The sequence below is a fragment of the Rhinichthys klamathensis genome, unplaced genomic scaffold, assembly GCF_029890125.1.
Source record: "Rhinichthys klamathensis goyatoka isolate OS25496 unplaced genomic scaffold, OSU_Roscu_1.1 h1tg000155l_1, whole genome shotgun sequence".
Lineage (NCBI taxonomy): Eukaryota > Metazoa > Chordata > Actinopteri > Cypriniformes > Leuciscidae > Rhinichthys > Rhinichthys klamathensis.
Genome location: NW_026606690.1, coordinates 1,085,073 through 1,111,849, shown reverse-complemented (window position 1 = coordinate 1,111,849; position 26,777 = coordinate 1,085,073). Strand labels below are relative to the sequence as shown.

Sequence of the window (26,777 nt, the reverse complement as noted above, 5' to 3'; positions counted from 1 at the left end):
GTCTCACTCTTTAAAACACACTCCTTCAGTCTCACTCTTTAAAACACACTCCTTCAGTCTCACTCTTTAAAACACACTCCTTCAGTCTCACTCTTTAAAACACACTCATTCAGTCTCACTCTTTAAAACACACTCCTTCAGTCTCACTCTTTAAAACACACTCCTTCAGTCTCACTCTTTAAAACACACTCCTTCAGTCTCACTCTTTAAAACACACTCCTTCAGTCTCACTCTTTAAAACACACTCCTTCAGCCTTTTGGGTCCTTGATTCAAGGAAAAAGAAGGAAATTTCTTTATTTTCTTTTCTGAGGGGTCCATGATTAAAAAAAGAGCGAGAAACAGACGGTGTTTCTCATGGCAGGAGAACTGTGCCAGTCTTCAGACGGGGTTTCTGTGATGGAAAATAAGAGATAAAGACATGAGCGACACGAGAAAGAGCTTCGTCCTGCTGCTCATCGCCAGGAAACGCTGCCGTTCAACGACAAACTGAAACACCTTGACTGTGAACTGTGGAAAGAGTGGGAGAATTGGTCTTCGATTCATGGTGGAGAACTAATAAAAGTGTGTTTTTCACTCTTTCTGCAATGCTGTAACCTTCCTAATGTATATCCTAACAATATTTAGGGCCAGATTTACTAACAGCTCGCTCCAGTGCAAACCCTCTTCTGGCGTTCATAAACTACTGTCAGGATTTACTAAAGACACAGTGAAAAATCTGCGCTGAAAAGGTGAGGACAGTTATTCTGTCAGGACCACTATTGTAGAAAAGGATTGACAATTAGCAAACAGTTTGGATTGGCGGTCTGGTTCTGGATACGAGCTACCAGCCTAGCATGGATACGAGCAGCAATAACCCGCCTTACGGCGAACAGAACAGAACCAACATGAATGTATTGCAGATATCATTAATTCAATATTTTAATGTACAACATAATTTGAGAATTTAGTCCGATTCAAGGGCACTCAGAAGGCCAAATCCTGACTGAGACAGGAGGAGCTGGGGATGGAGGAGGGTAATCGCTCCTGAGAAACGCGATCGCTGCTGATAATACTGAAGAGATTATATATGAATACAGTGATAGAGGCGTATTCCTATAGTAGAGGATCAGCTGAGAGTCACTGATGCGAGCTCGACTAACATGACCCGCCAGAACTGACGCTACGCTTGATTTTTTGCGGCTGACATTATTGCATATGCGTTTGTAGGAGATTCCCTTTCAGACGCAGTATTTATGGGAGGAGTGTATTTAAAAGAATCACGCAAGGTGATTTACTTAGCCGACTCTGTGTTACAAATATGGTAGAACTATCAATTCTAACACTGAAGATTATGTGGCGAGGGTGGTGTGGTTCAGCGAAGTCTGTAGCGCGCGAGAGGACGGAGCCGAGCGGTGAGTAAGTGGGTGAAGTGCAGATGATGAACACCTGTGTCTGATTGCAGTAATTGGCGTGGAGAGAGCGCATGAAAGCCGGCGGGAACGAGAGAGAGAGTTGGACTGGGAACGAGAGAGAGAGTTGGACTGGGAACGAGAGAGAGTTGGACTGGGAACGAGAGAGAGAGTTGGACTGGGAACGAGAGAGAGAGTTGGACTGGGAACGAGAGAGAGAGTTGGACTGGGAACGAGAGAGAGTTGGACTGGGAACGAGAGAGAGAGTTGGACTGGGAACGAGAGAGAGAGTTGGACTGGGAACGAGAGAGAGAGTTGGACTGGGAACGAGAGAGAGAGTTGGACTGGGAACGAGAGAGTTGGACTGGGAACGAAAGAGACTTGGACTGGGAACGAGAGAGAGTTGGACTGGGAACGAGAGAGAGAGTTGGACTGGGAACGAGGGAACGAGAGAGAGAGTTGGACTGGGAACGAGAGAGAGTTGGACTGGGAACGAGAGAGAGAGTTGGACTGGGAACGAGAGAGAGTTGGACTGGGAACGAGAGAGAGAGTTGGACTGGGAACGAGAGAGAGTTGGACTGGGAACGAGAGAGAGAGTTGGACTGGGAACGAGAGAGAGAGTTGGACTGGGAACGAGAGAGAGTTGGACTGGGAACGAGAGAGAGAGTTGGACTGGGAACGAGAGAGAGAGAGTTGGACTGGGAACGAGAGAGAGAGTTGGACTGGGAACGAGAGAGAGAGTTGGACTGGGAACGAGAGAGAGAGAGTTGGACTGGGAACGAGAGAGAGAGTTGGACTGGGAACGAGAGAGAGAGTTGGACTGGGAACGAGAGAGAGAGAGTTGGACTGGGAACGAGAGAGAGAGTTGGACTGGGAACGAGAGAGAGAGTTGGACTGGGAACGAGAGAGAGAGAGTTGGACTGGGAACGAGAGAGAGAGTTGGACTGGGAACGAGAGAGAGATGGACTGGGAACGAGAGAGAGTTGGACTGGGAACGAGAGAGAGTTGGACTGGGAACGAGAGAGAGTTGGACTGGGAACGAGAGAGAGTTGGACTGGGAACGAGAGAGAGAGTTGGACTGGGAACGAGAGAGAGAGTTGGACTGGGAACGAGAGAGACTTGGACTGGGAACGAGAGAGAGAGTTGGACTGGGAACGAGAGAGAGAGTTGGACTGGGAACGAGAGAGAGAGTTGGACTGGGAACGAGAGAGAGAGTTGGACTGGGAACGAGAGAGAGAGTTGGACTGGGAACGAGAGAGAGAGTTGGACTGGGAACGAGAGAGAGAGTTGGACTGGGAACGAGAGAGAGTTGGACTGGGAACGAGAGAGAGAGTTGGACTGGGAACGAGGGAACGAGAGAGAGAGTTGGACTGGGAACGAGAGAGAGAGTTGGACTGGGAACGAGAGAGAGTTGGACTGGGAACGAGAGAGAGAGTTGGACTGGGAACGAGAGAGAGAGAGTTGGACTGGGAACGAGAGAGAGAGTTGGACTGGGAACGAGAGAGAGAGTTGGACTGGGAACGAGAGAGAGAGAGTTGGACTGGGAACGAGAGAGAGAGTTGGACTGGGAACGAGAGAGAGAGTTGGACTGGGAACGAGAGAGAGAGTTGGACTGGGAACGAGAGAGAGAGTTGGACTGGGAACGAGAGAGAGAGAGTTGGACTGGGAACGAGAGAGAGAGTTGGACTGGGAACGAGAGAGAGAGAGTTGGACTGGGAACGAGAGAGAGAGAGAGTTGGACTGGGAACGAGAGAGAGTTGGACTGGGAACGAGAGAGAGAGTTGGACTGGGAACGAGAGAGAGTTGGACTGGGAACGAGAGAGAGAGAGTTGGACTGGGAACGAGAGAGAGAGTTGGACTGGGAACGAGAGAGAGAGTTGGACTGGGAACGAGAGAGAGAGAGTTGGACTGGGAACGAGAGAGAGAGTTGGACTGGGAACGAGAGAGAGAGTTGGACTGGGAACGAGAGAGAGAGAGTTGGACTGGGAACGAGAGAGAGAGTTGGACTGGGAACGAGAGAGAGAGAGTTGGACTGGGAACGAGAGAGAGAGTTGGACTGGGAACGAGAGAGAGTTGGACTGGGAACGAGAGAGAGAGTTGGACTGGGAACGAGAGAGAGAGTTGGACTGGGAACGAGAGAGAGAGTTGGACTGGGAACGAGAGAGAGAGTTGGACTGGGAACGAGAGAGAGAGTTGGACTGGGAACGAGAGAGAGAGTTGGACTGGGAACGAGAGAGAGAGTTGGACTGGGAACGAGAGAGAGAGTTGGACTGGGAACGAGAGAGAGTTGGACTGGGAACGAGAGAGAGTTGGACTGGGAACGAGAGAGAGAGTTGGACTGGGAACGAGAGAGAGAGTTGGACTGGGAACGAGAGAGAGTTGGACTGGGAACGAGAGAGAGTTGGACTGGGAACGAGAGAGAGAGTTGGACTGGGAACGAGAGAGAGAGTTGGACTGGGAACGAGAGAGAGAGTTGGACTGGGAACGAGAGAGAGTTGGACTGGGAACGAGAGAGAGAGTTGGACTGGGAACGAGGGAACGAGAGAGAGAGTTGGACTGGGAACGAGAGAGAGAGTTGGACTGGGAACGAGAGAGAGTTGGACTGGGAACGAGAGAGAGAGTTGGACTGGGAACGAGAGAGAGAGAGTTGGACTGGGAACGAGAGAGAGAGAGTTGGACTGGGAACGAGAGAGAGAGTTGGACTGGGAACGAGAGAGAGAGTTGGACTGGGAACGAGAGAGAGAGAGTTGGACTGGGAACGAGAGAGAGAGTTGGACTGGGAACGAGAGAGAGAGTTGGACTGGGAACGAGAGAGAGAGAGTTGGACTGGGAACGAGAGAGAGAGTTGGACTGGGAACGAGAGAGAGAGAGTTGGACTGGGAACGAGAGAGAGAGAGAGTTGGACTGGGAACGAGAGAGAGAGTTGGACTGGGAACGAGAGAGAGAGTTGGACTGGGAACGAGAGAGAGTTGGACTGGGAACGAGAGAGAGAGTTGGACTGGGAACGAGGGAACGAGAGAGAGAGTTGGACTGGGAACGAGAGAGAGAGAGTTGGACTGGGAACGAGAGAGAGTTGGACTGGGAACGAGAGAGAGAGTTGGACTGGGAACGAGAGAGAGAGAGTTGGACTGGGAACGAGAGAGAGTTGGACTGGGAACGAGAGAGAGAGTTGGACTGGGAACGAGAGAGAGAGTTGGACTGGGAACGAGAGAGAGAGAGTTGGACTGGGAACGAGAGAGAGAGTTGGACTGGGAACGAGAGAGAGAGTTGGACTGGGAACGAGAGAGAGTTGGACTGGGAACGAGAGAGAGTTGGACTGGGAACGAGAGAGAGTTGGACTGGGAACGAGAGAGAGAGTTGGACTGGGAACGAGAGAGAGAGAGTTGGACTGGGAACGAGAGAGAGTTGGACGTGCTACTGCCACACCCGACGCCAGCTAGAAAGCTGCTGTTTGTTTTGTGCCGTTACCACGGTGACTCGGTGAAAGCGCCACTGGGTGCCTCCTTTTGTTTTTGTTTATTTTTGTGTTTGAAAATAAATCGCGAGTCTCAGTCACGCCGACCCCTGTCTTCTTCCATCCACCCACTGAACCTTATCACAGATTATTTTATAAATAATCTTCCTGATCAGTTTCATCTCCTCAGATAGCTTAGCCTTAGAGGAACTCGATGATGGCGCGTAGCTGGAAGAAAACACAACTAGAGGTTTTTTGCATTTCGTGCAGAGAGAGCACGGTTACGTACAGAAAGGCCTTAAAAGCTGCTAGATCTGCTTATTTTTCATCTCTCTTAGAAGAAAACAAACACAACCCTAGGTATTTATTTGGTACAGAGGCTAAACTAACAAGAAATAATGCTTCTACTTCTGAAGTTTCCAAGCAGCACACCAGTAATGACTTTATGAACTTCTTTACTTACAAGATTGATAATATTAGAGAGAAAATTATAACTATGCAACCGTCTACCACAGTATCGCATCAGGGAGTGCAGTGTAGTCTCCCTGAGGAAAAACTCCATTCACTCATTGCTATAGGAGATTTAAATCATCTAAATCGACAACTTGTATGTTAGATCCTATACCGACTAAGCTACTGAAAGAGATGCTTCCAGAGGTCATATATCCTCTTCTTAATATCATTAATTCATCTTTGTCTCTAGGATACGTATCAAAAACCTTTAAACTGGCTATGATAAAACCGCTTGTTAAAAAACCACAACTTGATCCTACAGAATTAGTCAATTACAGGCCGATCTCGAATCTGCCTTTTCTGTCAAAGATATTAGAAAAAGCAGTATCTTCACAACCATGTTCCTTTCTAGAAAGAAATGATATCTGCGAGGATTTTCAGTCCGGATTTAGACCGTACCATAGCACTGAGACCGCTCTCATCAGAGTCACAAATGATTTGCTCTTATCATCCGATCGTGGTTGTATCTCTCTATTAGTGTTACTCGATCTTAGTGCTGCATTTGACACCATTGACCACAATATTCTTTTAAATAGACTAGAAAACTATGTTGACAGAGTTAGTCGTCGTCGGTTAGGAACCTGTGTGTGCTCTTTGATTCCAATCTTTCATTTGAAAGCCACTTTTCTAGTATCTGTAAAACCTCATTCTTCCATCTTAAAAACATATGTAAATTACAATATATACTCTCAAATTCCCGTTCTCACAGATTCGCAGAAATGCGATATGATAAGGGCACACAAGCCTGTCCGCGCTTTCGATAGTAGTTCATTTAACATATTTTGCCAAAGAAATAGTACAAAACAACATTAGAGACATTTGATGTAATGTAATTATGTATGTAATAATGAAAAGTTTTAAATTATTTTCGGTTCATTATGAAAGTCTAGATAATCAATAGGAAGCTGGAGTTTCAGCAGGGCCGCATGACTTTATTTCTTCTACAGAACATAATAAAAGAGCGTTGGGACGCCATTGTAAAAGTCACAAAGATTTGAACACATGAGGGTGAGTAAATGATGACAGATGTTTACAGGGGACACTTACTATTCAACAATATTATTATTCTGCTGCATTGACACCATTATATGAGAACTGAACTGAGCTGGATGATGACATCACGGTTTTCTCCAGAGCGGCTGTAAAGATAAATGAACTGAATTAATAACTAAAGCTTTTTCCAACAGAAATGAACCATCACTGAACTCAAGCTGGACTATGACACTATTTTCTTCTAGAGCTGCTCGTACAGCGGAAACAAACTTTGTTGCATTATTTTCCCGCTATCACTGTAAAGCGCTGACTTGACAGAGTGATCATTTTGCTTGAATTATCACTGGCTGGGCTTGAGATGGAGGTAAAAGATCATTTAAAAAAGAGCGATTCATTCACAAAACATCCAATGATGTGGAAGAAAGTATAGGCCAGTTCTTCCTGGTGTCATGTTTACCCGATGAAGCGTCCGCTTGTCCATCATGTCCTCTTGAGCTCAGACATGCACTGACTTCTACTGTTATAACACGTATAATATAGAGTCTTTTCTACAACTGGCTGACTGTTTTAAGATTGTCACCAAATTCAATCATCACAGCGCATGTATTGGCATCAGAATCTGTTCTCAGAAAGGTTTAAAGAGCAGCACAGCCTCTGGAGTTCCTGTATCTGTGCATGTTGCAGGACATCAGAGCCGCTCTAACAGAAACCTGAAGCCCTGAAGCTTTGCAAGTGTTAATGTCGCCTGTGTGTAAATGTGTTGTATAGATCATCAGGTCTGAGGTTTAGAACAAGTTCCCAGAGGACGGTTTGGTGGTGCCTTTTATTTTTAATGTGGTGGTGTAAAGTTTTTTGTAAAATTTATATTTGGTTACTGGAGCCTGCAAATGATGCCATTAAACATGTTTAAAATACAATCTGTATGTTGTTTACACATTAATTTGAAGATTCAATGATGAAAATATGTTTGATTGATGATATTTAATACCAGATCCTGGTTATCCTGTTTACTTACTGTTATTAACACAGACTTTAGATGTACAAAGACCGCTCATGGGCTGCCAAGGGTGCACTCATATTACTCATGAACGAGTCCCACCTTTAAATAAAACAGTCTGTCGCTGATTGGTAGTCATCACATCACTGCACGTCACTGAATAAAAGAGAAGGCCGTTCATTTTCAAAGTGGAACTTCGACATTGTGTCTTGGATTGACGCTATCAGCGTGACAATAAGCTTTGTTCTTGCTTTACTCTCTCCTGAGGGATGAGAATCTGATGTTTACTCAGCTCTCGAAGGGGGAGAGACGGGATAGATCTCGGAGATTTACTCTCTCCTGAGGGATGAGAGTCTGATGTTTACTCAGCTCTCGAAGGGGGAGAGACGGGATGGATCTCGGAGATTGTAGGCGGAGCTGTGGGAGTCTGATAGGGGTTGTTTTCTCTTCTAGACTGCTCATGCTAGCTCTGTTGCCTGATGTTGGTTCAGGAAGGTTAATATGGCATGTCTAACTCTGAGGAATTAGATGCTGAGAGAGTTGAGGCAGGTGTTATTAAAACAATAATCTGCTTCCTAAACTGCCCCACATATGAGTTTGGGAGCCTTATTCCTTCTAGATTTCCACATTGAGCTGTCGGGGTAATGGAGGAGTTTTGTAATCTCGATATGCAAGGATGCCCCAGTCAGGACAGGCCTGTGGAGGCACAAGTGTAGCAAGAGCTCCAGGCCCGGCTTCGAGGCAGAACACTCCTCTGGAGCATTAGTATAAAATGTATTATTGCTGAATTGGCACATTTTTTGGTTCACTAGTTCGCTTGCCCATTCAGCCTTAAAGGTTAATAGTAAACTACCTTGGCTTGCTGTGCTTAGAGGAGGCTCGAACCCGAGGCTCGGCTTGAGCTCCGAGTTAAAACCCCCCCCATGATGAAATTGCACATAAGAGGATAGAGATAATTTACTGGAGGAGGAGGGCTGCCGGAAGAATGTGGGGTGTCTGCTGCTTATATAGTATGCTCGTAATGATGATCGACAGGACTGAATGTTTAGGCTCCTCCCGAACCTACGTTTGGAACTTAATTCAAAGGAAAACAGGGATCGGAAACTGCTCTTTCTGTCGCTTGCTTCATAGTGTGCAGTACACAGTGCTTGATTACTTGGGCATGATGGCGGGTTTGAGAACGATTTCGCCTTAAAGCTCTGCTGTTGGTGGGAAGGGAGGGAGGATGGTGGTAAAGGCCAGGACTTCCCTTTTGCTATAGAGATAGAAGAGTATCTTTTCTTCTACTACTGGAGGATATTGGCGTAGCCAGCGTGTCCACCAAAGCGTTTCAGCCAGCTGTAAACACTAGGGGCTCTGCTGAAAACACCAAGCTGTGGGCGCTTGAGAGCGTTTGCCGGTTTGTCGGTGTGGTATTTGACCCGCCTCTCCTCCACTGTGATTGGACGGCTGGGTAAAAAGTAACAGTGATGAGAGCATGATGACGTTCTTCAACTCTTGGCGACCGGTAAAAAACGGCAAGCACTCAGCATGAAATAGACACTCAGCGCCTCATTATGCTCCTGGCTTTTAAAAACTCGGCGCTCCCATTGAAAACAATAGGAAAAATACGCTACCGCTAAATACCCTTCTCCTTAGGGAGTGGCACCACTATACAGTCAATAATCTGTACAGTGAATTCATGCTATGCTCATTATGTTTGTGCATATGCACAGATTAATGAGGCAGGCGTTCCCTTCAGCGTGGCGGTGTGGGTTTTGGTAGCATCAACTCCATGACGCATGAATGTCTCCGGTTACGACTGTAACCCTGGTTCTCTGAGAAGAGGAACGAGACTTGCCTACTTCAGACAAAATAGTTGATGACATGTTTTACAGGCGCTCTTTTATATATATAGGCGCTCCACTTGTGACGTCATGGACTGTAGTCAGCAATAAACTGGCGTGTTTGTCACACTGGCTTCAGACACCGGTCACGCTGATGGCATTCCCTATAGTGTCCATCCAAGACCAGTTGTTCCTCCTCCTCCGAGAACCAAGGTTATAGTCGTAACCGGAGACGTTTCTTCCATTCATAAGTGATATGGGTGCACCGTCTGTGTACATCTATAGTGTTTTAGAAGCTCAGGTTCCGACAGAAAGTGTTCTGGGCCTGTGATTGTACATGCGCATTGGCTCGTCTGGCCTGAAAAATAAGCTTTTTAATGCTATTTGAGCATAAGAAACCACATTTTTGGGACAATGTCAGATTTCATTGCTGATTGTGAAATGTGTTATTGGATTGTGAGGTTTGGCAAGCAGTTTCTGAGATTTCAGGATTCCCTGGATGCCCGAAACAGCTTCACGGTGACAATATGGCCGCCAAGTGAACAGACTTTCCTTGGAAGGAAGTTTGGTGATTGAATCGTTTTTGTTTTAATCGATAGCCAGCCATAGGGAAACTCCACTTGTTTCAGAGCTTGTTTTGTGTGTGTTCATGCATCAGGCTCCAGGTACTTTGGGCTTGTGTTGGACAGGGATAATCTCCTGAAAGTTCAACAGTAACTCTTCTGATAAAAGTCCCGAAGGCAAATGGCAGCGTTTCCAGTGGATGAGCATGAAGACAGAGCTGAAACACAACAGGTTCACGACACACTTCTGCACACACTCACCATGTGGACTCATGACAGACTCTGAGTGCCAGCTCTTTTAGACTTCCTGTTTCCCTGTAACACTTCCACATCTGCGGAACACAAGCAAGGTACACTTCAACTGGGCGTTACACAATAAAATATAATGAAGGACATGATCAGCACACACAACATGATAAACAGTGGAGTTTGAGCTGTAGAGTATCGTGTGTTGGTGAGAAGCTCTCGTCCATCAGCGACTCCCTCGAGGACATGTGCGTGATGCGTACGACACAGATCACATGATCAACACAAGACGTGCTCTGGGAAACACTCATTCTGATTGCAGCCTTCAGAATGGAGCGCCGGGATAAAGCCATGCACACAAACATCACAAACAAACGTCCCATGAACATTCGACAGGAGCGTGTCATTTAAATAATAAAACATGAATGAATGCAGCAGTTCCTCAAGGAGCATCATGGGACTTGTTCTACAAGCCTCGTTTTCATAAATATGGAAGTAGATCAGCCCGAACACACCCGACAGCAGGCGAACATGACACGGGTTAATAATCTCACACAGATGAGGTTCAGTTCAAACCCTTCGATGTGTTTTCAGCAGAATAATCACATCATGATCAGTATAAGGACATGGAACAGAAAGGCATGCAGGATCCGGACTCATGCGGAGTGTCACACACAGCCGTACTCGTACCACAGCGACTCCTCCGCCGGCACACACACATCGGGCTCGCCGTCAGCGGGGGGGGCTTTAGGGGGAGGGCCGCTAATGTTGCTAACGAGGGCCGTGTTGAGCGACAGGATGGCCTGGTTTCTAGCGCCGCCCGTCACCGCCGGCTCGCCAAACACTGAGTCCAGAAACATGGAGTCTACGGTGAAGGAGGGACCTAGAAAGGCCTGCAGGCTCAGCTCGGACTCCGCTACGCTGCAGGGCATGCTAGCTGACGTGGGCAGGGCGCGGGGGCCGTACTCACTGGAGCTCTGGGTCCGGGCGGGACACGGGTCCACCAGAACGGGCTGCCGGCTGTCCTTGGAGAGCAGGTCGTGGATGCTGGTCCTGCGCACGGTTCCCTCAGCGGTGGAGATGACGCTGCTGGCGCGGGGCAGACCCGAGGAGCTCGAGTCCAGGCGCTCCGACACCGACACCGCTCTGCTCTGGGACGCCAGGCCGGCTCGGGGCGGCGCCGAACCCTTGGCCCGTGTGCTCTCCGCCTTACGCAGGCTCGGGCGGCCCGGGGGACCGGAGTCTGGCGCCGCTGCCCTGCCGCTGGCTGAACGCAGGATCCCCCGGCCCTTCACACGCTCTCTGGCTCCCGACACACGACCCGGCTGAGCTGGGAGAGACTCCTGCACAGGGGAAGAGGGACAGGAATTATTATTTTTATTCAGCAAGGATGCCTTAAATTGATCAAAAGTGACACAATATGTGAACTATATTAGCGTCCACACCAGCGGACGATATCTGTCGCTTTAAATGCTTGAGCTCGTTAAAACAGGATGGATTCTGATTGGCTGTCAATGCTTCTATCATTCCTCTGTATTGTTATCATTGTAGTTGTGCTGTGGATTCTTTTTCTTTTACATTTACAATGATTTTTAAAAACATATCTTTGTTGTTATTGTTATAGTTATAATTATTATCCTTTGGTATGAAAGAGCCAAAAGACATTACAATGTTATAAAAGATTCTATTTCAAATAAATGTGCTCTTTCTGTTCATCAAAAATTCCTGAGAAATGAAATGTATGACGGTTTCCACACAAATCTGAAGCAGCTCGACTGTTTTCAACACTGATAATAATCATAAATGTTTCTTGAGCATCAGGGGCCGTATTCACAAAGAATTTTATCTTACCACTAGGAGTACTCCTAAATCGCACTAAAATATTTTAGCTAGGAGTTTTCTCTTAAAAGTTATTCACAGCGCCTTTCAGACCTACTCTTAGTAAGGAAAAATGACAACTCCTAAACTAAGAGTGAGTCATCGTTGCTATGGATGACGTCACTTCTCATGCACGAGCCTCCTCGCAGTGATCATGGTGATTGGGTGTTAGATGACAGGGCCATCATGCGGAACATAACAGACGCAACAAATCATGGAATTACCACATCTAAATATGTCTGTGTCCTACACAAAATAATAATAGTAATGTCATCGAAATGCATATATAATAGGGGTGGGAGAAAAAAATCGATCCATCGATGCATCGCGATTCTTTCTCCAACGATTCTGGATCGATTCTGAGCTTAGTTTTTAACCAGATGTGCGATGACGTTGAGTTTGGTTTAAAAACACCCGTATTCTGCTTGCTTACAATTCCTCACACACATTCACCACTCGAACCTTCCGTAAAATAATCTTTCATAAAGTTCGGAAAGGTTGAAGCGAATTACAAGCACATTCACAGGCTTCATTGCACAGGATACGCTGTGAGAGACGCGCGCTTTCTGTGATGTTACACTTGAAGTGTGCTGTCTCGCCCGTCGGTATTTTCCTTACAAATGCTCTTCGAAGTCATCATTTATGTGGTTTGGAATGCAGTGGACTTATTTATTTAAAATATGAACCTCACTAACAGAAGGCTGCTTTCAATTTCAAATGGTGACGCGCACTTTGTTTGTGAGACTGCTCGCGCATGCGGCTGTGCGACTCCGTGTAGTGGTTTAATGTACTTGTGCAAAATTAACGTAAACACAGCCAGTTATGTCTTAAGGGATTAAACGGACAGGACACACCACATTACTTCTTTTATTTCAAAAGAGATGCGTGCGTGAATGCAGCTTAATAGATCTCCCGCAGTGACAGTCTATGATGTCATAGTAAAAAACAACAGTAAAGATGAAGAAAAATCACTCACAGTTCTTGAATGGAAAACGTTCAGATAATCTATAGGCTACTGAAAGCTCTTTTTGTTTGTTGTTTGTTATATTTTTCTATGCTCCTCTTTTTTATTTGTTATATTAGTTCTATTAGTTTAAAATTCTTAACATACAACTGTTTTAACAAAAACAAATTAATTTGTAATTATTTTTTAAAAAGTACTTAATTACTTATGTAAACTAATGAATTAATAAGGGGGGGGTAGATAAAGAATCGTTCTGGAATCGGATCGTGACTCCCAGAATCGGAATCGGATCGTGAGGTGACCAAAGATTCCCACCCCTAATATATAATGACATGTTTGTGCAGGCCCCAGTGAAGTGTAATTCTAAAAAGGCAGAGAGAGAGAGAAATCGTGAATTAAATTAAATCAAGGTAGCCTAATACCCTAATGAAAACCGTCACTTGCCTAATAATGAAAAACGACACTTGCATTAACACTTGCTTGGTTAATTGACATCCTATTAGCATAAATAGACTACTTAAAGCAAGGAAATGTTGCTCTTATTTAAGTAATGTAATAGTTGAATGACAGTGGATTATGAACTCGCCAAAATGGAAAAGAAAGCCCAACTGGACGCAGGATCAGTTACTGCTGCTGGCCCAGCTGGTGCTGAAAAAAAAAACATAATAAAAGTGAAATTCGGCACTGGGATATGAAGCAAAACTAAGCGTGAGAATGGGAGAGGACTTGTTTGCAGATCAATGCAGCATTCCCGCTTGTGTCGCGGACCCCGGACGACTGCGAGAGGCGCTGGTGTGCGCTACGATCCTTTGTGAATAGGTCTTAGTGAGTTAGGAGTCCTCTCGACTTCTTTTAAGCTGTCCCAGACTTAGGTGCTACTTTTAGGGCTAAAATGCTTCGTGAATTACTCTTAGTGAAAAAGTTAGGAGTGACACGCCCATCATTTTTAGGAGTTGCTCCTAAATTCACCAGTTAGGAGCTACTTTTAGCCTTAAAATTCTTTGTGAATACGGCCCCTGATCATCATATTAGAGTGATTTCTGGAGGATCATGTGACACTGAAGACTGGAGTAATGATGCTGGAAATTCAGCTTTGATCACAGGAATAAATTACACTTTACTATATATTCACATAGAAAACAGCTGATTTACACTGGAGTAATATTACACTGTTTTACTGTATTTCTGATCAAATAAATGCAGCCTTGGTGAGCAGAAGAGACTCCAAACCTTTGACCGGTAGTGTGTGTGTGTGTGTGAGCCTCTGTGTATAGTGTGTGTGAGAGTGAGTGTGTCCTGCAGGCTTGAGTTTAAGTCTGAACTCATTGGGTCGTTTACACTGATATGGACAGTGGCTCAGAAGGTCACAGATGGGCCTTTTCAAGCTGCTCTATTAATGACAAATAACAAACCAGACCGTGACGGGTTGGTCTACATGCCCGTCTCTTCCTGTGTGAGTGTGTGTTTCTACAGTCTGAGCGTGCGGGACTAGTGCTGCGGTTTGTAAGTGTTGTGATGGTGTAGATGTGTGTGTGTGTGTGTGATGCGTCACCTCTGCCGGATCTGTGCTCTCGGTCAGGAACTGCTGCAGGGAAACCCTCTCAGGCTTAACCCTGTGTGAGCCGTCCTGAGCGCTGAGCTGCGATGATGTCATCCTCACGGGACTGTCCAAACACACACTGACGTCTCCACTGCTCTCGCTGTGAGCTGCGCTCGCACTGCCGTTCATCACGCCTGAGACACACACACACACACACAGAGCGTCACAGGCCGATAACCTTACAAACACACTCACTACAAGCTACTAACAAGAAAACGCTAGCTGCTTTAAGAGATATAATTATAGTTATTACAATAAAACTAAATGTATAATAACTAAGCAATTCAAATAAACATATTTAATAATATTATATACAGTTAAATATGATAAATCACAGCCATGTTACAGACACACAATGAATAAAACAAGATAACACATCAAAACCATAGTGATAAACGAGCATTTAACTCCACATTTATTTAATTAAATAGACACCGGACATGACTGAAAGATGGACTGACTGAGATCCAGAGCATTAGAGTCTGTGAACAGATCATCACGACTTCGGCACCAAATCGGTACTGAAATTTTAAAATTGTGACGCATTGGAGCCAATCACAGACAGATCTGATGAGCATGAGAGCACAATGGCCAATCAGAGGCGTTTATGATTCGGCTCAACAGCGCTCAAAGTTTCAACATTTTTCTAAAGTCGGTACTTTTTGACAACTCTAGTGACTAGATTGCAAATTTTCACTGCACAATGTTTGTGTTTTGTTGTCAGCATTTTAGTTTTTTTTTCCAGAGCTTCTTTATAGATATAATGAACTAATATGTGAAGCGCTTTGAGTGTCCAGAAAAGCGCTATATAAATGTAATGTATTATTATTATTATTAATGTAATAATTGATGATCTTTACAACAGAGCTGAATCCACACTGACCTGACTTCAGATGAACAACAGCCCAAATGCAGCAATTTCCTGTTTATCACTGTGAAGCTGCTCTGAAACAATCTGTATTGTATAAAGCGCTGTAGAAATAAAGCTGACTTGAGCCCTAATAACTAAAGCCGGGATCATAATGACATCTAGATGTCTCCTCTGTAAAGATCACATTAGAGAGGAGTGTAAATGCATGAAGCTCAGGTCAGTGAGACGGCTTCACACACACACACACACACACACACACACACACTCACCCTGAGCTCGCAGCACACTCGACTCCTCCGAGGACACCTGAGTGATGTCATCGCTGGACATGGCGTTACCTGCGGACAACAGAGCGGCACAGTGATGTCATCACAGCACAGCAGGAGCGACTCAACCACCTGATACAGCTAATACCACCACAGGGGCGGTCGAGGAAGAGCTATGCTAACATTACTGGAAAAACATCCATTCAAGTTCCATAAAATGATAAACCTCACATTAAAGCCATTATTTTTAAGAAAAGGCTAAATGATTATATTTAAATTCATTATATATACATCATCTTATGGTTTAGATTTTTAAATGTACATAAGCTTCATTTCGATTCACCGACTGAATGAATATGTAATTCCACTCTCTGACAGTAGATGGAAGAACAGAAATATAGCGGTTTTACCCCAGTGACGCTCGTGTGCAACACAGCTGTGCTTTTTAGAGATGTGACGAGTTTGCAGGTATGATATAAACACCATAAAGTTAACGCTGTCATTATTCATCAACAGTACATTAAAAGCCATCGTTTGGCATAAATGCACGGTATTCATTGATTGGGAGTCTGTAATGAACTCTTTCCCCGCCACTGACGGAGTTTTCCAGCTATCCGTGTTTTCACTGTTATACGGTAGGGGGCGCTGTTACACATCTCCTGAAAGAGTACAGAATCTCCTGATCAAAACACAGGAGAAGAAGCAGAGACCAGCGATAGAAGCATTGCTGACGCACATGTAAATTATAACGCAATCATAAATATTAAACAGCATATAAATCAAACTGCCTAATGTTACTGAATGAAATGTTGAACCAGGATGAGGAAACGACTGTGAAGCTTTGAGGAGTTGATGGACTCGATCGACTCCATCGTTCAGACGCAGTCTTTTGACACACTGCATGTTCAGATATTCATACAACAAGATATGCTGGGAAAGTCTATGGAAGTTGTGAAAATGATAAAAAAAATCTGGTGGGGAAAGAGTTAATAATCACATTAAGTCATATTGCAATTCCTGGTTTTCCAACCCCAAATTTAAGACCTCTTTAAATGATAATTGAGACTTTTCTTATACCAAAGATTCTTATAAGATCTTAAATTTGATAAAACTTGAGACTTTTAAAGGACCTGAATGATGCAGCAAGAGATGATGCAAATGAGATGAAAATGATCAACACTATTGGTGTATCAGTGTGGTGACGGTGAACTGTACCTGTACTGGTGTGGTGAAGGTGAACTGTACCTGTACTGGTGTGGTGAAGGTGAACTGTACCTGTACTGGTGTGGTGAAGGTGAACTGTACCTGTACTGGTGTGGTGAAGGTGAACTGTACCTGTACTGGTGTGGTGAAGGTGAACTCTACCTGTACTGGTGTGGTGACGGTGAACTGTACCTGTACTGGTGTGGTGACGGTGAACTGTACCTGTACTGGTGTGGTGAAGGTGAACTGTACCTGTACTGGTGTGGTGAAGGTGAACTGTACCTGTACTGGTGTGGTGAAGGTGAACTGTACCTGTACTGGTGTGGTGAAGGTGAACTGTACCTGTACTGGTGTGGTGAAGGTGAACTGTACCTGTACTGGTGTGGTGAAGGTGAACTGTACCTGTACTGGTGTGGTGAAGGTGAACTGTACCTGTACTGGTGTGGTGACGGTGAACTCTACCTGTACTGGTGTGGTGACGGTGAACTCTACCTGTACTGGTGTGGTGAAGGTGAACTCTACCTGTACTGGTGTGGTGACGGTGAACTGTACCTGTACTGGTGTGGTGAAGGTGAACTCTACCTGTACTGGTGTGGTGACGGTGAACTGTACCTGTACTGGTGTGGTGAAGGTGAACTGTACCTGTACTGGTGTGGTGAAGGTGAACTGTACCTGTACTGGTGTGGTGACGGTGAACTGTACCTGTACTGGTGTGGTGAAGGTGAACTGTACCTGTACTGGTGTGGTGAAGGTGAACTGTACCTGTACTGGTGTGGTGAAGGTGAACTCTACCTGTACTGGTGTGGTGACGGTGAACTGTACCTGTACTGGTGTGGTGACGGTGAACTGTACCTGTACTGGTGTGGTGAAGGTGAACTGTACCTGTACTGGTGTGGTGAAGGTGAACTGTACCTGTACTGGTGTGGTGAAGGTGAACTGTACCTGTACTGGTGTGGTGAAGGTGAACTGTACCTGTACTGGTGTGGTGACGGTGAACTGTACCTGTACTGGTGTGGTGAAGGTGAACTGTACCTGTACTGGTGTGGTGAAGGTGAACTCTACCTGTACTGGTGTGGTGAAGGTGAACTGTACCTGTACTGGTGTGGTGAAGGTGAACTGTACCTGTACTGGTGTGGTGACGGTGAACTGTACCTGTACTGGTGTGGTGAAGGTGAACTGTACCTGTACTGGTGTGGTGAAGGTGAACTGTACCTGTACTGGTGTGGTGACGGTGAACTGTACCTGTACTGGTGTGGTGACGGTGAACTGTACCTGTACTGGTGTGGTGAAGGTGAACTGTACCTGTACTGGTGTGGTGACGGTGAACTGTACCTGTACTGGTGTGGTGACGGTGAACTGTACCTGTACTGGTGTGGTGACGGTGAACTGTACCTGTACTGGTGTGGTGACGGTGAACTGTACCTGTACTGGTGTGGTGAAGGTGAACTGTACCTGTACTGGTGTGGTGACGGTGAACTGTACCTGTACTGGTGTGGTGACGGTGAACTGTACCTGTACTGGTGTGGTGAAGGTGAACTGTACCTGTACTGGTGTGGTGACGGTGAACTGTACCTGTACTGGTGTGGTGACGGTGAACTGTACCTGTACTGGTGTGGTGACGGTGAACTGTACCTGTACTGGTGTGGTGAAGGTGAACTGTACCTGTACTGGTGTGGTGACGGTGAACTGTACCTGTACTGGTGTGGTGACGGTGAACTGTACCTGTACTGGTGTGGTGACGGTGAACTGTACCTGTACTGGTGTGGTGACGGTGAACTGTACCTGTACTGGTGTGGTGAAGGTGAACTGTACCTGTACTGGTGTGGTGAAGGTGAACTGTACCTGTACTGGTGTGGTGAAGGTGAACTCTACCTGTACTGGTGTGGTGACGGTGAACTGTACCTGTACTGGTGTGGTGACGGTGAACTGTACCTGTACTGGTGTGGTGAAGGTGAACTGTACCTGTACTGGTGTGGTGAAGGTGAACTGTACCTGTACTGGTGTGGTGACGGTGAACTGTACCTGTACTGGTGTGGTGACGGTGAACTGTACCTGTACTGGTGTGGTGAAGGTGAACTGTACCTGTACTGGTGTGGTGAAGGTGAACTCTACCTGTACTGGTGTGGTGACGGTGAACTGTACCTGTACTGGTGTGGTGACGGTGAACTGTACCTGTACTGGTGTGGTGAAGGTGAACTGTACCTGTACTGGTGTGGTGACGGTGAACTGTACCTGTACTGGTGTGGTGAAGGTGAACTCTACCTGTACTGGTGTGGTGACGGTGAACTCTACCTGTACTGGTGTGGTGAAGGTGAACTGTACCTGTACTGGTGTGGTGACGGTGAACTGTACCTGTACTGGTGTGGTGAAGGTGAACTGTACCTGTACTGGTGTGGTGACGGTGAACTGTACCTGTACTGGTGTGGTGACGGTGAACTGTACCTGTACTGGTGTGGTGAAGGTGAACTGTACCTGTACTGGTGTGGTGACGGTGAACTGTACCTGTACTGGTGTGGTGACGGTGAACTGTACCTGTACTGGTGTGGTGAAGGTGAACTGTACCTGTACTGGTGTGGTGAAGGTGAACTCTACCTGTACTGGTGTGGTGACGGTGAACTGTACCTGTACTGGTGTGGTGACGGTGAACTGTACCTGTACTGGTGTGGTGAAGGTGAACTGTACCTGTACTGGTGTGGTGAAGGTGAACTGTACCTGTACTGGTGTGGTGAAGGTGAACTGTACCTGTACTGGTGTGGTGAAGGTGAACTCTACCTGTACTGGTGTGGTGACGGTGAACTGTACCTGTACTGGTGTGGTGACGGTGAACTGTACCTGTACTGGTGTGGTGACGGTGAACTGTACCTGTACTGGTGTGGTGAAGGTGAACTGTACCTGTACTGGTGTGGTGAAGGTGAACTGTACCTGTACTGGTGTGGTGACGGTGAACTGTACCTGTACTGGTGTGGTGAAGGTGAACTGTACCTGTACTGGTGTGGTGAAGGTGAACTCTACCTGTACTGGTGTGGTGACGGTGAACTGTACCTGTACTGGTGTGGTGACGGTGAACTGTACCTGTACTGGTGTGGTGAAGGTGAACTGTACCTGTACTGGTGTGGTGACGGTGAACTGTACCTGTACTGGTGTAGCTGTACTGGTGTGGTGACAGTGAACTGTACTGGTGTGGTGAAGGTGAACTCTACCTGTACTGGTGTGGTGACGGTGAACTCTACCTGTACTGGTGTGGTGAAGGTGAACTCTACCTGTACTGGTGTGGTGAAGGTGAACTGTACCTGTACTGGTGTGGTGACGGTGAACTGTACCTGTACTGGTGTGGTGAAGGTGAACTGTACCTGTACTGGTGTGGTGACGGTGAACTGTACCTGTACTGGTGTACCTGTACTGGTGTGGTGACGGTGAACTGTACCTGTACTGGTGTGGTGAAGGTGAACTCTACCTGTACTGGTGTGGTGAAGGTGAACTGTACCTGTACTGGTGTGGTGAAGGTGAACTGTACCTGTACTGGTGTGGTGAAGGTGAACTGTACCTGTACTGGTGTGGTGAAGGTGAACTGTACCTGTACTGGTGTGGTGAAGGTGAACTGTACCTGTACTGGTGTGGTGAAGGTGAACTGTACCTGTACTGGTGTGGTGAAGGTGAACTGTACCTGTACTGGTGTGGTGAAGGTGAACTGTACCTGTACTGGTGTGGTGACGGTGAACTCTACCTGTACTGGTGTGGTGAAGGTGAACTGTACCTGTACTGGTGTGGTGAAGGTGAACTGTACCTGTACTGGTGTGGTGAAGGTGAACTGTACCTGTACTGGTGTGGTGAAGGTGAACTGTACCTGTACTGGTGTGGTGAAGGTGAACTGTACCTGTACTGGTGTGGTGACGGTGAACTGTACCTGTACTGGTGTACCTGTACTGGTGTGGTGAAGGTGAACTGTACCTGTACTGGTGTGGTGAAGGTGAACTGTACCTGTACTGGTGTGGTGACGGTGAACTGTACCTGTACTGGTGTGGTGAAGGTGAACTCTACCTGTACTGGTGTGGTGACGGTGAACTCTACCTGTACTGGTGTGGTGACGGTGAACTCTACCTGTACTGGTGTGGTGACGGTGAACTCGACCTGTACTGGTGTGGTGACGGTGAACTCTACCTGTACTGGTGTGGTGAAGGTGAACTGTACCTGTACTGGTGTGGTGAAGGTGAACTGTACCTGTACTGGTGTGGTGAAGGTGAACTGTACCTGTACTGGTGTGGTGACGGTGAACTGTACCTGTACTGGTGTGGTGAAGGTGAACTCTACCTGTACTGGTGTGGTGACGGTGAACTCTACCTGTACTGGTGTGGTGAAGGTGAACTGTACCTGTACTGGTGTGGTGAAGGTGAACTGTACCTGTACTGGTGTGGTGAAGGTGAACTCTACCTGTACTGGTGTGGTGACGGTGAACTCTACCTGTACTGGTGTGGTGAAGGTGAACTCTACCTGTACTGGTGTGGTGAAGGTGAACTGTACCTGTACTGGTGTGGTGAAGGTGAACTCTACCTGTACTGGTGTGGTGACGGTGAACTCTACCTGTACTGGTGTGGTGAAGGTGAACTGTACCTGTACTGGTGTGGTGAAGGTGAACTGTACCTGTACTGGTGTGGTGAAGGTGAACTCTACCTGTACTGGTGTGGTGACGGTGAACTCTACCTGTACTGGTGTGGTGAAGGTGAACTCTACCTGTACTGGTGTGGTGAAGGTGAACTGTACCTGTACTGGTGTGGTGAAGGTGAACTGTACCTGTACTGGTGTGGTGACGGTGAACTCTACCTGTACTGGTGTGGTGAAGGTGAACTGTACCTGTACTGGTGTGGTGAAGGTGAACTGTACCTGTACTGGTGTGGTGACGGTGAACTGTACCTGTACTGGTGTACCTGTACTGGTGTGGTGAAGGTGAACTGTACCTTTACTGGTGTGGTGAAGGTGAACTGTACCTGTACTGGTGTGGTGACGGTGAACTGTACCTGTACTGGTGTGGTGACGGTGAACTCTACCTGTACTGGTGTGGTGAAGGTGAATTGTACCTGTACTGGTGTGGTGACGGTGAACTGTACCTGTACTGGTGTGGTGAAGGTGAACTGTACCTGTACTGGTGTGGTGAAGGTGAACTGTACCTGTACTGGTGTGGTGAAGGTGAACTGTACCTGTACTGGTGTGGTGAAGGTGAACTGTACCTGTACTGGTGTGGTGAAGGTGAACTGTACCTGTACTGGTGTGGTGAAGGTGAACTCTACCTGTACTGGTGTGGTGAAGGTGAACTGTACCTGTACTGGTGTGGTGAAGGTGAACTGTACCTGTACTGGTGTGGTGACGGTGAACTGTACCTGTACTGGTGTGGTGAAGGTGAACTGTACCTGTACTGGTGTGGTGAAGGTGAACTGGTGTGGTGACGGTGAACTGTACCTGTACTGGTGTGGTGAAGGTGAACTGTACCTGTACTGGTGTGGTGACGGTGAACTGTACCTGTACTGGTGTGGTGAAGGTGAACTGGTGTGGTGACGGTGAACTGTACCTGTACTGGTGTGGTGAAGGTGAACTGTACCTGTACTGGTGTGGTGACGGTGAACTGTACCTGTACTGGTGTGGTGAAGGTGAACTCTACCTGTACTGGTGTGGTGAAGGTCAACTCTACCTGTACTGGTGTGGTGAAGGTGAACTCTACCTGTACTGGTGTGGTGACGGTGAACTGTACCTGTACTGGTGTGGTGAAGGTGAACTGTACCTGTACTGGTGTGGTGAAGGTGAACTGTACCTGTACTGGTGTGGTGAAGGTGAACTCTACCTGTACTGGTGTGGTGAAGGTGAACTGTACCTGTACTGGTGTGGTGAAGGTGAACTCTACCTGTACTGGCGTGGTGACGGTGAACTCTACCTGTACTGGTGTGGTGAAGGTGAACTGTACCTGTACTGGTGTGGTGAAGGTGAACTGTACCTGTACTGGTGTGGTGAAGGTGAACTCTACCTGTACTGGTGTGGTGAAGGTGAACTCTACCTGTACTGGTGTGGTGAAGGTGAACTGTACCTGTACTGGTCTGGTGACGGTGAACTGTACCTGTACTGGTGTGGTGAAGGTGAACTGTACCTGTACTGGTGTGGTGAAGGTGAACTCTACCTGTACTGGTCTGGTGACGGTGAACTGTACCTGTACTGGTGTGGTGAAGGTGAACTGTACCTGTACTGGTCTGGTGACGGTGAACTGTACCTGTACTGGTGTGGTGAAGGTGAACTGTACCTGTACTGGTCTGGTGACGGTGAACTGTACCTGTACTGGTGTGGTGAAGGTGAACTGTACCTGTACTGGTGTGGTGACGGTGAACTGTACCTGTACTGGTGTGGTGAAGGTGAACTGTACCTGTACTGGTGTGGTGACGGTGAACTGTACCTGTACTGGTGTGGTGAAGGTGAACTGTACCTGTACTGGTGTGGTGAAGGTGAACTGTACCTGTACTGGTGTGGTGACGGTGAACTGTACCTGTACTGGTGTGGTGAAGGTGAACTGTACCTGTACTGGTGTGGTGACGGTGAACTGTACCTGTACTGGTGTGGTGACGGTGAACTCTACCTGTACTGGTGTGGTGACGGTGAACTGTACCTGAACTGGTGTGGTGAAGGTGAACTGTACCTGTACTGGTGTGGTGAAGGTGAACTGTACCTGTACTGGTGTGGTGACGGTGAACTGTACCTGTACTGGTGTGGTGAAGGTGAACTGTACCTGTACTGGTGTGGTGAAGGTGAACTGTACCTGTACTGGTGTGGTGAAGGTGAACTCTACCTGTACTGGTGTGGTGAAGGTGAACTCTACCTGTACTGGTGTGGTGACGGTGAACTGTACCTGTACTGGTGTGGTGAAGGTGAACTGTACCTGTACTGGTGTGGTGAAGGTGAACTGTACCTGTACTGGTGTGGTGAAGGTGAACTGTACCTGTACTGGTGTGGTGAAGGTGAACTGTACCTGTACTGGTGTGGTGAAGGTGAACTCTACCTGTACTGGTGTGGTGACGGTGAACTCTACCTGTACTGGTGTGGTGAAGGTGAACTGTACCTGTACTGGTGTGGTGAAGGTGAACTGTACCTGTACTGGTGTGGTGAAGGTGAACTGTACCTGTACTGGTGTAGTGACGGTGAACTGTACCTGTACTGGTGTGGTGAAGGTGAACTGTACCTGTACTGGTGTGGTGACGGTGAACTGTACCTGTACTGGTGTGGTGAAGGTGAACTGTACCTGTACTGGTGTGGTGAAGGTGAACTGTACCTGTACTGGTGTGGTGAAGGTGAACTCTACCTGTACTGGTGTGGTGAAGGTGAACTGTACCTGTACTGGTGTGGTGAAGGTGAACTGTACCTGTATTGGTGTGGTGAAGGTGAACTGTACCTGTACTGGTGTGGTGAAGGTGAACTGTACCTGTACTGGTGTGGTGAAGGTGAACTCTACCTGTACTGGTGTGGTGAAGGTGAACTGTACCTGTACTGGTGTGGTGAAGGTGAACTGTACCTGTACTGGTGTGGTGAAGGTGAACTGTACCTGTACTGGTGTGGTGAAGGTGAACTGTACCTGTACTGGTGTGGTAAAGGTGAACTGTACCTGTACTGGTGTGGTGAAGGTGAACTGTACCTGTACTGGTGTGGTGAAGGTGAACTGTACCTGTACTGGTGTGGTGAAGGTGAACTGTACCTGTACTGGTGTGGTGAAGGTGAACTGTACCTGTACTGATGTGGTGAAGGTGAACTCTACCTGTACTGGTGTGGTGACGGTGAACTGTACCTGTACTGGTGTGGTGAAGGTGAACTGTACCTGTCCTGGTGTGGTGACGGTGAACTGTACCTGTACTGGTGTGGTGAAGGTGAACTCTACCTGTACTGGTGTGGTGAAGGTGAACTGTACCTGTACTGGTGTGGTGAAGGTGAACTGTACCTGTACTGGTGTGGTGAAGGTGAACTCTACCTGTACTGGTGTGGTGAAGGTGAACTCTACCTGTACTGGTGTGGTGAAGGTGAACTGTACCTGTACTGGTGTGGTGACGGTGAACTGTACCTGTACTGGTGTGGTGAAGGTGAACTCTACCTGTACTGGTGTGGTAAAGGTGAACTCTACCTGTACTGGTGTGGTGAAGGTGAACTCTACCTGTACTGGTGTGGTGAAGGTGAACTGTACCTGTACTGGTGTGGTGACGGTGAACTGTACCTGTACTGGTGTGGTGAAGGTGAACTCTATCTGTACTGGTGTGGTGAAGGTGAACTGTACCTGTACTGGTGTGGTGAAGGTGAACTGTACCTGTACTGGTGTGGTGAAGGTGAACTCTACCTGTACTGGTGTGGTGAAGGTGAACTGTACCTGTACTGGTGTGGTGAAGGTGAACTCTACCTGTACTGGTGTGGTGAAGGTGAACTCTACCTGTACTGGTGTGGTGAAGGTGAACTCTACCTGTACTGGTGTGGTGAAGGTGAACAAGATATGCTGGGAAAGTCTATGGAAGTTGTGAAAATGATAAAAAAAAATCTGGTGGGGAAAGAGTTAATAATCACATTAAGTCATATTGCAATTCCTGGTTTTCCAACCCCAAATTTAAGACCTCTTGAAATGATAATTGAGACTTTTCTTATACCAAAGATTCTTATAAGATCTTAAATTTGATAAAACTTGAGACTTTTAAAGGACCTGAATGATGCAGCAAGAGATGATGCAAATGAGATGAAAATGATCAACACTATTGGTGTATCAGTGTGGTGAAGGTGAACTCTACCTGTACTGGTGTGGTGACGGTGAACTGTACCTGTACTGGTGTGGTGACGGTGAACTGTACCTGTACTGGTGTGGTGAAGGTGAACTGTACCTGTACTGGTGTGGTGACGGTGAACTCTACCTGTACTGGTGTGGTGAAGGTGAACTGTACCTGTACTGGTGTGGTGAAGGTGAACTGTACCTGTACTGGTGTGGTGACGGTGAACTGTACCTGTACTGGTGTGGTGAAGGTGAACTGTACCTGTACTGGTGTGGTGAAGGTGAACTGTACCTGTACTGGTGTGGTGACGGTGAACTGTACCTGTACTGGTGTGGTGACGGTGAACTGTACCTGTACTGGTGTGGTGACGGTGAACTCTACCTGTACTGGTGTGGTGAAGGTGAACTGTACCTGTACTGGTGTGGTGACGGTGAACTGTACCTGTACTGGTGTGGTGATGGTGAACTCTACCTGTACTGGTGTGGTGAAGGTGAACTGTACCTGTACTGGTGTGGTGAAGGTGAACTGTACCTGTACTGGTGTGGTGAAGGTGAACTCTACCTGTACTGGTGTGGTGAAGGTGAACTCTACCTGTACTGGTGTGGTGAAGGTGAACTCTACCTGTACTGGTGTGGTGACGGTGAACTCTACCTGTACTGGTGTGGTGACGGTGAACTGTACCTGTACTGGTGTGGTGACGGTGAACTGTACCTGTACTGGTGTGGTGAAGGTGAACTGTACCTGTACTGGTGTGGTGACGGTGAACTCTACCTGTATTGGTGTGGTGAAGGTGAACTCTACCTGTACTGGTGTGGTGACGGTGAACTCTACCTGTACTGGTGTGGTGAAGGTGAACTGTACCTGTACTGGTGTGGTGAAGGTGAACTGTACCTGTACTGGTGTGGTGACGGTGAACTGTACCTGTACTGGTGTGGTGACGGTGAACTCTACCTGTACTGGTGTGGTGAAGGTGAACTCTACCTGTACTGGTGTGGTGACGGTGAACTCTACCTGTACTGGTGTGGTGAAGGTGAACTGTACCTGTACTGGTGTGGTAAAGGTGAACTGTACCTGTACTGGTGTGGTAAAGGTGAACTGTACCTGTACTGGTGTGGTGAAGGTGAACTCTACCTGTACTGGTGTGGTGAAGGTGAACTGTACCTGTACTGGTGTGGTGAAGGTGAACTCTACCTGTACTGGTGTGGTGACGGTGAACTGTACCTGTACTGGTGTGGTGACGGTGAAC

General features: G+C 47.1%; 1 protein-coding gene across 4 annotated transcripts in view; it reads right to left on the bottom strand.

Annotated features, from left to right (window-relative positions):
- Positions 1–287: 287 nt before the first annotated feature.
- Positions 288–26,777, bottom strand: part of ccdc88ab (coiled-coil domain containing 88Ab) — a 117,689-nt gene continuing 91,199 nt past the window's right edge. For 2 of the 4 annotated variants that reach the window (XM_056258587.1, XM_056258585.1), the window contains 3 exons: positions 15,564–15,632; positions 14,376–14,557; positions 10,090–11,324 (listed from right to left, as the gene is read on the bottom strand). In XM_056258587.1, coding sequence (XP_056114562.1) covers positions 10,650–11,324; positions 14,376–14,557; positions 15,564–15,632 — 926 coding nt within the window. In that variant the 3' untranslated portion in view covers positions 10,090–10,649. Of the gene's footprint in view, positions 393–9,996; positions 10,068–10,089; positions 11,325–14,375; positions 14,558–15,563; positions 15,633–26,777 lie in introns of those variants that run through there. The other 2 variants (XM_056258589.1, XM_056258586.1) reach the window with 2 other exon arrangements.